Consider the following 15,172-nt stretch of genomic DNA (forward strand, 5'->3'; position numbering starts at 1 on the left):
GACTGTGAGGAAAACAGATAGAAAAAAGGTGGGAGAAAGAGAAGAAGAAAGAGATTAAATTGATAGTAAAAACATAATGTCCTCACTGAAGTAGCGGGCTCTTCTGTATGTGTCCTCCATCCTGCATACAACTTATTAGCACAGTCCAAACATGTGCTGCATGTGCAATGTGTGTGTTTGTGTGTATTCAGTTTGAAGAGAAGTCGTGCAGCCTCATGACGTGAGTGTGTAAGAAGGCTCTAAAGCTGCTCTCAGAACATTTTGGACAAAAAGGAAAAGCAATTTGAAATGATTGACATGTTATGACGTGCAATTACGTATCTGCCACTACGGTTTTTTGCACTACTAAATACGGTACTGGTAATATTCAGACACTGAACAAAAATATAAACGCAGCACTTTGGTTTTTGCTCCCATTTTTCGTGAGATGAACTCAAAGATCTAAAACATTTTCTATATACACAAAATAACCATTTCTCTCAAATATTGTTCACAAATCTGAAAAAATCTGTGATAGTGAGCACTTCTCCTTTGCCGAGATAATCCATCCCACCTCACAGGTGTGGCCTATCAAGATGCTGATTAGACAGCATGATTATTGCACAGGTGTGCCTTAGGCTGGCCACAATAAAAGGCCACTTTGAAACATGCATTTTTGCTTTCTTGGGGGGGTCTGGGGGGGTCCGAAAACCAGTCAGTATCTGGTGTTAGGTTTAGGGTATTAATTATGTGGCTGTCTATTTTTCCTGTAGATATTTAATTTCTCTTTTTACTGCACTTTTAGCATACAGTTGTACTATTATGCTTTTGTGTTTATTGTATTTTTGTAACTCTGGCACAACAATTTCCTTCGGGATAAATAAAGTCTTACAGTATCTTATGAACTGCAGAGATCACATGATCACATGTATTTCCCTCTGTCTCATCCATTGTTTTTCACTATGTTGGTTCAATTATTTTCATCTCTGATCACAATGCCAGATCACTGAAGCTGGATTTAATCCATTACAGACGTACCCATGTAGTCAATTCAATTCAAATTTATACCGCCCAAAATCACACAATTGGCAATGTAAAATAATGTAAAAACAACAAACGTATATTACAAGATCAATGTGAAAATACCAATTTAAAAAAGAACATAACACAATGACACAAATACAGTTAGAGTACAATAAATACAATTCCATAAAACGAAGGGTCCATGAGGATGTATAAAAGGGGGGTTTAAAACCACTCTTAACTGTACGCTGTACTAAAAAGGAAAGTCTTTAACCTGCTCTCAAATGTGTGGACACTGTCTGCCTCCCTAATCGTCTCTGGAAGTTGATTCCAGAGGAACGGGGCTTGGTAGCCGAAAGCTCTAGTGCTTGTTTCTATAATGTTGCTTCCAACTTCCTTAGCAGGTGCTCAAACTGCATTGGTGGAAGTCTTCTCTTGAGACTTGATAACCAACTCAGGAAGTGCAGTTGAAGGAACACATACGTGAATTTTAAAGCTTCCCAGGCATCGTAAAACACTGTGAGTGATTCAAATTACTCCGACACATGATCCCGTAATTTGGGAAGTTATCAAAACGCCATTTACACCCACACAGGTAAACAATAGAAATTCAGCACTTGCATCCCAAAGTAATGTTCAGTGTCAGAGGAAGTTTCAAACGGACAGGGATTTGGCCCTGGAGAAGGCCTCAAGATTTGTACAACCTGCACTTTATTTAGTCTTGGGTGGTTGGCTTTGACAAGAAGTAAAAGGAAGAGGGCTCGGATGGTGGATGATGAAACCTCACCTTCTGATCCCAGGCAGAGAAGGCTGTTACACTGGCTATCTAAGTCCTTAATGGATAAGACTTCCAGTGTTCTTGCACTTGAACTATGATACGAAAAGAAAATGATATAGCTATATTTGCTGCATTACATTAAAGGTGACCTATCATACGTCTTGTATACATGAATATGTGTCCCCGGTGTTCCAGGGAACTCACCAAGTGTCAGAAAACACAACCCTCTCTATTTTCCTCCATACCCAAATCTCTTAAAAAGGGGCTGCAACGGATCTGATACAGACTGATCCAGATTTGAACACTTCTATGACGTCACAGAAGTGGCGCTACGGCTATTGGCCCAACTCCCCCAATCAGGAGGAGACAGCCACGGACATTGCCGTTGGAAAGCGCTGGAGACGCTGTAGTACATATGCCAGGCCTGTAGATGGTGCTGCTCTCACAGAATCAGCCCATGCAAAGACAGTGTTAAATTGAGTGAAATGAGGAATGGCTAAAATGCATGATCTGTTTGGTATTTTGAAAAATAAAAAGTGTAAATATGCTTTATATAGGTATGGTCCTACACTATATTATTCAAATATAGCATGATAGGTCCACTTTAAACTTTTTTCAATGTTGTCTTACTATCATGTATTCTTTTGTTTTGAAATACACGTACATTTGGCAAAAACAGCAAAACATAAACTCTCTTTCTTACAATGTATTTAGTTGTGTTAAGGTTAAATAATACTGTGCATGGCCAAAACTACTTTCTTACTCATTCATTCAGTGTTAAATGACCTTGAACAGCAAAGATTGCCGAAGATGGCTTGATTGTTTGGGTTTTACATATTTTTTAAATATTTTATTTGAGTTATTTTTATATCTTGTATGTTAACACAACTTATAGTTATATCCTCCAAGACAGAAACTGGAAATGCAATATTGATTCACGCTTAATTTGTCATGTTAAATATCATAAGCTGTTCAATGTATCCACCTTTTAAAAAATGGTAAAATTAGTGTCATAGCTGTTTTCAAGGATTATCATACAAATCATAATTCAGATTAAATAAATCTAGTAAAATGTAATTGTTCCTCTCCCTGGTATTATGTCTAACCAGGATCGATGACATGAAGCTTTTAGCTGTGCCAAACATGGAGGAACCAAACTACCTCACTGTGCGGCTGAGAGCACAAACAGGCGATCTGTGCTATCTGTCAAATATGTCTAAACATTGAGCAATATTACATTTAAAAGCCATTTGTTGTATCCCGGCAAATTGTTATGAAAAGGCTTTTTTCATAGTCCACACGAAGGGAGAAGTGACATGTTTTGTCTATGTTTTTCATCCGAGGGGGAAATCATATCTCCACCTGACAGAGATTGTAATATAAAGTAACACCTGCACCTCAGGCCCTCACACATTATTGCATTAGCAGGAGGAACATTGGAAACAAACAAGCGGAGCATTACCACTGTTGATCCACGAGAGGCCGGATGGCTGAAGGCACATTCTTGAGAGAGGACCAGAAAACCTATTACAACCAGGGCTCAAGAGTGAGAGACCCCCTGACTCTGCTTCTGTCTACAGTTCAGAGGTGGTAGTGGGAGGCATGGAGCATTTCCAAATGGACTTTCATTAAAGTGGACCTATCATGCTATATTTGAATAATATAGTGTAGGACCATACCTATATAAGGCATATTTACACTTTTTATTTTTCAAAATACCAAACAGATCATGCATTTTAGCCATTCCTCATTTCGCTCAATTTAACACTGTCTTTGCATCATGGGCTGATTCTGTGAGAACAGCACCATCTACAGGCCTGGCATATGTACTACAGCGTCTCCAGCGCTTTCCAACGGCAATGTCCGTGGCTGTCTCCTCCTGATTGGTGGAGTTGGCCCAATAGCCGCAGCGCCACTTCTGTGACGTCATAGAAGTGTTCAAATCTGGATCAGTCTGTATCAGATCCGTTGCAACCCCTTTTTAAGAGATTTGGGTATGGAGGAAAATAGAGAGGGTTGTGTTTTCTGACACTTGGTGAGTTCCCTGGAACACCGGGGACACATGTTCATGTATAAAAGACGTACAAAAGTGCATTTTGCATGATAGGTCACCTTTAAAGAAGTGCTAGGACATTTCAGACGATTTGGTGTCAGTTTGTCAGCATGGTTTTTGCTTTGAAGGGTCCTCTTTGGACTAAAAGCCCACAGCAGGACTTCGTTGGTGTCTCAGCCCAGGAAAGAGGAAGTACTTCCCTGTCATTACTTAAAAGGGCCCCATTGTGCCGAATGGTAGGAAACAAGCTTTCATGGAGCATACTTTTTGAAGTGTTGGAGCAGGACCCCTGTCGTGAAATGGCAAAGATAGAGGGAGGAAGGGTTAGTGATGCATATTCGCCTTGTGCATCCAGTAATATCCCCCCATCTCTGTCCACTCTTTCTCCCTCGCTCATCAGGCCGGGACATATTTGTGGCCCAGAGCTGATGGGTATACTGTCCAAGAGATGGGCCCTTTGCCACCTTCTGGCTCTCTCTTTGTCAACAGCCAACACTGAGGCCAAACCACTGTGTGGGTATGCTAATGTGTGACGCCCCGGGGCTGCCCACAGAGATGCCAATCGGCTACAGGGGCCAACTGGGTGAGGAGGGGGAGAAAATGAAGCTTTGACTCCTGAACCCTGTCACTTTGAAGGGGTGACGGGGGGGTGAACGGCCTTTTCAGCCCGGCTGTGCACTCTGTTTTGGCTCCGCTAGTCCGTTGGGAGGGCTGTGGAGAGAAAGGGATTTCGAGCCTCCGTCACGTGTTCTCCCTACAGTTGAGGAGGAGGACACTTGCATGTTTTTAATCAGCGGAACCAGACATGGGTTAAGAGCTTTTTAACAATGGTTTGCCACAAAGGAAATCACACCAGAAAGAGTAGGGAACAAAGAATTAGAAAGTCAAATTAGTGTACCTTGTATCAAGCATTAACATGCATCTCGTATCTAGTCCTGATTAAATTCACGCCTGACATTAGGATGCATCTGTAGAATACAAATGGAATCACAATGCATCTCATCTTCTCTAGTAATACGTTAAGATACATTAACACTGTTTAGAATTTACGGCAAACATTAATTACAATTCCCCAAGGACTTTGCTATTCATTCTGATCAAGCATGCTACTACCTAATCAGAATTATAAGCATACATTCCTCAAGTGACACTATTCACAAACATATTATAGTCTAGTGATGTACTACAAAGCTGGTTTAGGAGTGTTAAATAGGACATATTATGCTAATGCTTGTATGTAGTGTCTCTACTGTGACATGTCTCCATGCTTTAATGTTCAAAAAGCTCTTTATTTTTCTCATACTGCCTGTGCTGCAGCACCTCTTTTCACCCTCTGTCTGAAACCAGAGCTCAGTCTGCTCTGATTGGTTAGCTGGCCGGCTCTGTTGTGATTGGTCAACAGTTAGAGATGTCCCGCCCCTTAGCCTATCACGTACAGTGTGTTGGAGCCCCAAAAAGCAAAATAGGGACTCTCAAACTAATTATTTACATTCAAGAAGGCAAGGCAAGTTCATTTTACAAGAAAGACATTAAGAAAATGGCATTTCAAAACAGTCATTAAAAAGCAAAGATAATAAAATAAACATTAAAAGAAAAAATACATGAATAAAAGTTACAGTGCAGTTTAAGATATGAATAGTTCAATTAAAAGCAGTGGCAAAAAGAAAAGTCTTAAGCCTGGATTTAAAAAAAAGTCAAATTCTAATAATCTACCATTGGAATACCAACAGTGTCTATAAATGCATCCATTGGGTGCTTCTCCAAGAATCTTAACTAAAAAAAAAGAGCATTATTCTCAAAAACTTCATGACTCAAGAGTGGAATTCATTTCTCACGGCCTTGCGAACCGTGCCAATTACCGTGTTTTGTTGACGTGGCTCAATCGCTCACCTTTTGCTTTTTAATGAACCGGAGAGAGTCCCGGCCATCATTATACCGTTGCCACTATACTTTTAATGATGTGCTGATTTATCCATCGCCCCGCTGTGGCTTTGCCCCGCAAAAAGCCGTCATTAGCTCTGTAGCACTTCCCCATGTGGCTGCGTACACAAAGACATTCTTACATAAAATAGGGGGCCGGCCGGGTTAAACGTGCACGAGTTTCAGATGTGGAATGAGACCGGAGACTCGAGGCTTTCCCACTGGAATGGCCTGATTTATTTATGCATGTGTTCCATCGGGGGGAATGTGACCCTGTGGTCAGCGTAGGCCCTGCGAGAGTTTCTGCTCTCTGTTTCCTAACTTGTCTTCCATTTCTCTGTTGGGAACAACGTTACAGCAAATCGTTTCTACAGCACTGGATATACCTAGCATTTCAATTAAGAGGTCAGAGGCTGTGGTATTACAATATTCCTGTCAACGTAGAATAGGTAAGAGCAACAAACTCAAACCAAATGACTTCGGTTGACAGTTTGGGAAAACAATAATGAGTTCAGAATCAGAAACAGGTTTATTGCAAAGTAGATTTACACATACGAGGACTTAGGGCCCCTACACACGGCGGCGTGCGTTGTCGCTTGCCGGGGGGGGGGGGGGGGCTTAAACTCGACCAACAACCAATCACATGAACCTCCCGCCCCAGACACACAAGCACGCGGTTTGATTGGCTAGAGCTTGCACTGGCATATGATTCGATTGGCTGACGCCTCCGTCGAGGCTGCAGAAGTAGAACATTGCTCTACTTTTGCAGCGAGCACCGCGAGAGAAGCTACGCTTTGCTCCCACAATGCAGTTCAGCGAATCGTGACGTCACCCCATTCAAAGTGAATGGGCAGAAGCGTTGAAGCGGCAACGCACGCCGCCGTGTGTAGGGGCCGTTAGTGTGTATGGCACATGCATAAATTAAAGAAGATACAAAACAACAAAAAAGTCAATGAAAACTATTGTAAAAAAATCTATTTAGCTTTTATTTAGGATATTGCAAATCCCCTTTAATTTACAATATGAGAGGGGAGGGTCGTTTTGAAACATTCACATTATCAATGATGAATTAATTCAAATGACCATCATGTGATGAGTTGATTCAAAGAGTTTATTTTCACATGCACAATTTCTACAGCATAGATGTTGGCAATAAATATATCTGAGTCCCTCACAGTCTTTCAGTCCCGCCTCAAAACACATCTTTTCAACTCTGTCTCAATCCACTTCCTCTTGACTGCCTTTTTTTTTTGCTTATTTTATTTTACTATATTTACTTGTTTGAGTTGTGAAAAGCACTATATAAATAAAATGCATTATTATTATTATTATTATATATAAAGTCCGAACTGTGCAGCACATAATATACTTAAAACCAAAAGAGAAAAATACATGAAGTAAATAAATATATGCTCATATAAAATATAATAAGGTGTTAGAGCTGTGCATTTTTAAAAGACCTCTGCAGAATATGAGGCCCTGGACCAAACACCTCTTTTATTTATTAAGTCTGCAGAAGGGACGTCTCAGCAGAACCACAAAACCTGTTCAGATAATTCCACATATTAGGCATCAACCAAATATTGCGCTTACTGAAATGTAGCTATTGCTTTTATTGCATTTTAGATACAGTTGTATTATTGTGCAGCCCTATCTTCATCCGTCTCTCTCCATCTCTTTCATGGCGCGACAGTACGATCTGTAGAAAGTGAAACACCGTCATGTCCTCTGATTCGATGGCAGCTCTGTGTGTCTGGAACAGAGCAGTAGATAAATGGCGGTGGTGCAGCGCTAGTGTAGAAGCAGGAAGAGGCGCCTCGTAGGCAGACTGGATCAATGAATCACTTTGTTGACACGCCAGGGAGAGGGCTCAGTGTGTGTGTGTGTGTGTGTGTGTGTGTGTGTGTGTGTGTGTGTGTGTGTGTGTGTGTGTGTGTGTGTGTGTGTGTGTGTGTGTGTGTGTGTGTGTGTGTGTGTGTGTGTGTGTGTGTGTGTGTGTGTGTGTGTGTGTGTGTGTGTGTGTGTGTGTGTGTGTGTGTGTGTGTGTGTGTGTGTGTGTGTGTGTGTGTGTGTGTGTGTGTGTGTGTGTGTGTGTCAGCTCCTAGTCCATCAGTTAATCCATTATCATTAAGCATCCTGTCACACAGCTACAATGCAGTCAATAGTGAAGCCACTTGGGCCGAATGAATGCTATAGCTATTCACTGAGCATCCCTCAATCACCTCATCCTAACTTTGTTTCTAACCCAGTTTTCAAACAGAGCCCCTTCTCTTCAGGACCCGGCCACTAATTGAGCTTTGCATCAGTTTCAGGAGTTGTCGCTGTCTCTCTCCGCTCCTCCCCTCTCACCTCATTTAGCGAAGATCTATGATCCCACGAGCATTTTGTGCACACCTTACCGACTGAGCCCATTTGTATCTCTGTGTGTGTGTGTGTGTGTGTGTGTGTGTGTGTGTGTGTGTGTGTGTGTGTGTGTGTGTGTGTGTGTGTGTGTGTGTGTGTGTGTGTGTGTGTGTGTGTGTGTGTGTGTGTGTGTGTGTGTGTGTGTGTGTGTGTGTGTGTGTGTGTGTGTGTGTGTGTGTGTGTGTGTGTGTGTGTGTGTGTGTGTGGTCCCTCAGCAGGGGGCTTGTAAGGAGGCCACGATTGTGTGTGATGTTTGCCACGCTAACACGCAAGCATGGGAAATATACACGCTGTGCTGAGCACACGCTGGGTAGGGAGGGTTAGGGTTTCATTACAGATCATCTCACTTCTTTTATCGTTGAGCTGGATGTTGACAGCGGTGGAGCATGACACTGCCCTCTGTGATCTAGTAGTTATTTTTAAGGTAATTTTGTAATCAGATTCCTTTTACGCAAAACATGTGATCGGGGCTGCTGTAGAGCTCGATTGGTGGAGCTGGTCCTGGACCATTTGCCACATTTCATCCCCTCTGTCTCACTGATTCAATACTGTCTCTACGATAAATACACTGGTGTCCCCAAAAACTACTCAACTAACATTATTATAGGTCATATTTGATACCAGGATTGCTGGGCATATTTAAATAGATTCAAAGGCATTAAAGGTTGGCTAGGTAATTCACTTCAGAAACACTTTTTGTTATATTCCATGGAATGCTCTTAACATCCCGATAGCAATGAATATCTGAAGTGCTTTGACAATAAATAATTTTAAAAAATGTATCTGTGGAAGCCGTAGCGCTGTAAAAAGCACAACCAATCATCAGAGCCGGCTAAAATAACTGGATGGCCTACCTGCCTGTCAGCCTTCCATCTGTGCACAAATCTCGTGCCCTCATTGGTCATGTGCGCGTTCGTGTGTGTTGGAGGAGGGGCTCTGTAAGGAAGTCTGAAGGAAGGGGCAGATATTTTCCGGTTGTGTATTTTCAAATTCTAGCACACTCGAGCTGGTTTCTCCATTCTTACCTACCCTACCTTTAACATGACCAAAAATAAGATCTTAATTACAATTGTAAGGTCCTTAATCAATAAATCAAAATACTTTATAATGCTTAGACATTGTAAGTAGGATTTAGGATATTTTAATTTTTTTATTGAAAAAAATCAACATAATCAATCAATCAATCAATCAATGTTTATTTATATAGCCCAATATCATAAATGTTACATTTGTCTCAGTGGACTTCACAGTTTGTACAGAATATCAGTATGACAATACAACACCCTCTGTCCTTAGACCCTCACATCGTACAAGGAAACACTTCCAGAGAAACCCCACAGTTTAAAGGGAACATGGGAGAAACCTCAGGGAGAGCAACAGAGGAGGGATCCCTCTCCCAGGACGGACAGACGTGCAATAGATGCCGTGTGTAAATTGAAAAGATAATAAATGTGCAACATAGGTAGTCCAAATGTTTGGAAATGCATGTGTCTATAATAAGAAGATGAATCCAGGAGTATATCCATCCAGGACTTATGATCCACGACCACAGCCACGACTCAAGATCCAGGACTCGCGATCCATGACACAGGACCGCAGGATCATCCATGACTCTGGATCCCGGCGTATAGGCCTATAGACACCAAAAAGAAAGAAATGTGGGGAAGCTGGGTTAATCGGAACATGAGAGTACACAGGTATAGACAGAGAGAAGGAAGAAGTAAGATGTCCCCCAACAAACTAAGCCTATATCAGCAAAACTAGGGGCTGAATCTAATCAGCCCTAACTATAAGCTTTATCAAAAAGGAAGGTCTTAAGCGCACTCTTAAAAACGGATAGGGTGTCTGCCGTCCGAACACAAACTGGAAGCTGATTCCACAAATGTGGAGTTTGATAAGACATGGGTTAAAATCACATTTTTTAACTATTTACCAAATACCTCTTGCTTTTACAAAGATGCCGAGAGCGAATGTTCACGAAATTAATCTTACATTTCATTCTGAGTGGAAATAGATAAGTCTTAGAGACCCTGTAATACAAACATATTGATTAAAGCTCCCTTAAAATACAGTTTTCTAACATGTACTATTTAAATCTAGGAATTCATCACGTGCAGTAAACGTATTTCTTACGCATTGTTAGACAGCCGAAGTAGTTTAAGTTCACTTTAAGTTAAAGGATCAAAGCAGTTGCTATAAAGTAAGAACACAAGTAGACTCAATGCTACTTCATCCCATCATGTTTGCAGTGTGTCAGTGAACATAGGCCGTGGTTTGCCCTGAGCAAAGCCAAGGTCGCGTCACACTGACAGCTCGTCTCCCCTACGAATTGTAATCCAGCGTAACAAACTGACAACTAACAGGACAAAAGTGCAGCAGGAGAGAACTGATGAAAACAACCCTACAGTGCACGGCTGCCATCAAAACAGCTTGTGCTTTTTGGACAGACCTCCATATTTTGGTGCTGAGTGAAAGCTCTGGAAAATATCCTCTGGCTCCACAGCGAGGAATTCCACTAAGGATAAAGGAATTAGTTTAAAAGGCTGAGTGAATCCCCTTCCATCCTCATCATCCTTTGTTAAACAGCACATGTTTTCTCTTGGCTCCTTCGTTCGTAAAAAAAAAAAAAGGGCAATTTCACAAGTCACTTGGTTGCAAGGAATTAGAAGATGTAGGAAATGTGGATTTGCAGATTCTATTCCCAAAAGAAAGCACAGTTGGCACCACTGGTTGAACATGGCTGACATGTTGTGCAGAGAGCCTTGGAGATGAAGCGTCTGTCATCACGAGAGCTTGCAACATGGTCTCCAGTTTGCTGAGTGTGCACCCCGTGGGCCCAGAAATATGAGGAGCATGCAGAATGTTGCTGAGTGTCTGCTTTTGCACACTCTCCCCTCATGTGTCGCCCCCGAAGAAAGCCATTGATGTGATTCATGTTTGAGCACACGGTTACGACTCCAGGTCCTGTGCATGATGGATCCTGGAAAATAAGTTTCAGTCACATCCTCCCGACCTGAACTTCCTCCCACACACATTCTGGAGAAAGCTTGGCATAATCTCGCGTTGGGAAAACACCACAGGGATGGAAAACCTGCATTTTCAGTGTTAACAACTATGTAGCCGTGTCTCAATCTGGCAGAGTGCGCCTCAGCTCGGCAAATGACGGGTGTGGGATGTGGCTTTCCGTTTTAAAAACTCTCAAACTCACAAAGAACACCCATCCTTCTTTCACTGTTCTGATTCTTCTACTGACAATAATGTTACCTTAAGATGCCCTCTTAATGCTTTCATGCATTTGTACTTGGAACAAAAAGATCTCAAAAAAATGCACCGAAGGCTTTATCAGCGCTTGCTTTCACGTCAATCAAATGTTGTTTTTATATATCCCTGCCCACAAGATACAGAGGTTTTCAAATAGAGACTTGGAAATGCATGCTTCAGTGGTCAACAGTGGGTTATATCTTTTTGTAATCAAGCCCTAAAGGGATAGAAGAAGGATTGGAAATTGCTTATAGTGCCGGGGATAAGGAAGCTGCTGGTGACATTCTGTAATAGAAGCCCGCGTTTACACTGTCCCGAAATTGACACCAGATGGACACACGAATATGGAATTGTGAATTTTGCACGAAGATGACCCCGAACTTGGTCAACAGCCGAAGCAAGTACGATGCCTATGAAGGCCACACGATGGCACCCGAACCACACACTCCGTCATTTCCATAGCAACAACAACTTCCTGTCAACAGCGTAAACTCGCCTTCAAAAATCCTGGCTCCAAAATGGTGGAATGAGCTCCCCATTGAAATCAGGACAGCAGATAGCTTGCACATCTTCCGGCACAGACTGAAGACTCATCTCTTTCGACTCCATTTCGAGCGATAGAATTACTAACAAAGCACTTATATACTAATAAAGGGCTGGCTTATCTAAAGCCAGTTGAGTAGCACTTGAAATGTTTGTCTCTATGAAACCTAATGTACTTATATGATTCTTTTTTCTTCAAGGTTGTATCTTCCTGGTCGAATGTACAGTACTTATTGTAAGTCCCTTTGGATAAAAGCGTCAGCTAAATGTAATGTAATGTAATGTCAAAATAAAAGTATCTAAATAAAACAGGAAGTTAACCTAAATGACACTTAAGACATACAACTGCAACGAAAGTAACAAAAACAATGTAATATCCTTTTCAGTTTCACAGAACACAAATTGTACTATAATACGATGGCTACACGAAGGCATTGCGAGGGCTTCACGTAGTCGTGTTGCCTTCCTAAGACAATCGGGCAGCTTCTTGTTTCCTTCGTATTGTCTTCGTGAGACGAAAAATGCCCGATGGCACCGATGATCACACGAAGTAAAGACGAAGATGACACGATTTGACAATATGCCCTCACGATGGCCTTACGAAGGGCAGAATGGACACACTAATTCAACACGAAAATGAACCTTCGCAAGGTCCTTCGGCAATTGTTCGGCATGCCAAAGATTTTGCCACCGCTCACGAAGTTGCTGCCGGAGCCTGATCATACGATGGCTTAAGATGCCCTCACGAATGGCCCGATGTTGTTACAATCAGAGCCGAATTTGAACATTTCCTTTATCGTGTGTCCATCTGGTGTCAATTTCGGGACAGTGTGACGCAGGCTTAATAGAAGATTTTGTTAAATAGGGCTATTAAGAGGTCTTTTAAAAATGTACAGCTCTATCAACTGAAATTCTGATAAACTTCACATTTGCTATTATAAAAAAAAGTCATTTGTCATGTTCCTATCATACCTACATTTGTATATTTCTATTTCTATATATGTTTGTATTTTTAATATATTATTAAACATTTCTTGTTTTATTTTTTAATAGTTATTTTGTTCTATATTTGCTCCTTTTTAAAAACGTAATTCCTCTTGCTGTGGTAATGGATAAACTACTTTACACCAAAGCAAATTCCTTGTATGTGTGAACCAACTTATAAAACACTCTACCTCTAAGTATCGAGCCTCAGATTCAGCCCCCTGTTGAAGAACTGCTTTTGATTTCTCCCTCTAAAAACATTTCCTTTCCATCTTAACCGTAACTACTTCCTAAGATGTATGTAAAACAGCACTCGAACATGCACATAGTCGTCAAAACGTGTCTTCAGTGTCTTTAAAAGCAGCAGAGAGGTGTTTTGCGGAAGCCATTAAAGTCTGACGAGATGTCTCCCCCTCCTGTGGTTAATGCATCCCGCCATAAAAGATGCATGCCTCCCTCCAGAGATGATAGCAGCTCAACGTGACCTTGCCAGGAGAAACCTTCGCTCTGAACCCCCCCTTCCCCCCTCCTGCTTAATTGAATCGTCTTGTTGATCCCTTGTAAAGCACTTAAGAAGTTGTGCAAAATAAGAACGACCCTGTATGAATATGATTTAATGTCTCTCTGTGAGCCTGCACTGTCTAACAGCTGATAATGTCATTAAGTTTCCATCCGAGAAAGGCCTAATTATCGACTATAGTGGCTCTGGGTTTGGTCGGATCAATAACTTCTCCTTCTTGTCCTCTCATCCTTTATAAGTATATTTCATCATAATGCTTATTAAACCTTCTAAGCACTGTTCCAGCATTTGTTTTAATGGATATTTAATTCAATAAAAGTCTTCCACATGAATAAAAGAAACGGACCTGTTTTTCGTGCAATTAGCTGCAATCCTAATGTTGTTGCATTTGTTAAGGTTGTCCCAGAGACATGGTGCATTATGGGAAACCCAAGCTTCTTACCCTGTTTCCCTTCGCCAAAAAACCCTCCCCATGGTCCGAGATAAAACCCAGCACTCTGGTACTGCCGGTACCTTCACTCAGCCTAATTGGCTTGTCTGTCTTTTGCCAGATAGTCTAACCAGTGTGTGTGTGTGTGTGTGTGTGTGTGTGTGTGTGTGTGTGTGTGTGTGTGTGTGTGTGTGTGTGTGTGTGTGTGTGTGTGTGTGTGTGTGTGTGTGTGTGTGTGTGTGTGTGTGTGTGTGTGTGTGTGTGTGTGTGTGTGTGTGTGTGTGTGTGTGTGTGTGTGTGTGTGTGTGTGTGTGTGTGTGTGTGTGTGTGTGTGTGTGTGTGTGTGTGTGTGTGTGTGTGTGTGTTTCCCTGCAGGCTTCGAGCTGCTGTATCAGCCTGAAGTGGTGAGGCTGTACCTGTCTCTGCTGACGGAGAGCCAGAACTACAACACCCTGGAGGCGGCTGCAGGCGCTCTGCAGAACCTCAGCGCTGGACAGTGGACCGTAAGTCCCTGAGGAGGTGTGGGTGGGGGGGTTACAACACGAGGACACTATGTCCTGTCTGAATGTTAGATTGCATTTGCACACATGTTGTATTTTTGCAAAGTCTGTCCTGATGGTTGACCTTTCAGTAGCAGGTGCAGGAACACAGAGTCTGAAGGGTTTTGAGGTTTGGGGTTTATCAATCTGGATACTTCCTTATTACACTGACAGGTCGTCGGTCTGCAGAGAGGGCAAAAGTACACACATCCTTTACTCAAGTAAAAGTACAGATACTCATGTTTAAAAATACTCTGGTAAAAGTAGAAGTACTGACTAAACTTCTTTAAAATCTTTTGAAATGTACTTCAGTAAAAAGTACCCTTAACTAGCAGCTGTTTTAAAGAGTACCTGACCTCCCTTTATATTAATAGAACAATAATGTCATTGTTAGCTAATGAATGTTTCCATGCTGAACAACGGCAACATGACAACGTTTCCATTGGTCCCTCTTCTTTAGAGAAGACCAGGAAATGATGGAATCACGGATCGTGTTTAAATCAATAGGCACGCAATGACTCTAAATAATAATGATCACGCCACCAAACACACATTCAGACTAAAGGAACCAGCCTGTTTGGAAAATGTGAGAAGGAGAAAAAATGTAAGAAGTAGAAAGTAAAAAGTTGGCAGAAAAATAAGTAGTGGAGTAAAGTACTGATATCAGAAATGTGTACTTAAGTACAGTAACAAAGTATTTGTACTCCACTACTTCCCACCTCTGTGGGTTGAACACTTG

General features: G+C 41.7%; 1 protein-coding gene across 1 annotated transcript in view; it reads left to right on the top strand.

The window, feature by feature from the left end:
• arvcfb (ARVCF delta catenin family member b) overlaps window positions 1-15,172 on the top strand; it is a 275,952-nt gene that overhangs the window by 241,620 nt on the left and 19,160 nt on the right. Inside the window, exon 13 of the mRNA XM_079687092.1 lies at window positions 14,270-14,397. Coding sequence (XP_079543218.1) covers window positions 14,270-14,397 — 128 coding nt within the window. The remainder of the gene's footprint in view (window positions 1-14,269; window positions 14,398-15,172) is intronic.

The sequence above is a fragment of the Notothenia rossii genome (assembly GCF_949606895.1).
Source record: "Notothenia rossii genome assembly, chromosome: 6".
Taxonomy (NCBI): Eukaryota; Metazoa; Chordata; class Actinopteri; order Perciformes; family Nototheniidae; genus Notothenia; species Notothenia rossii.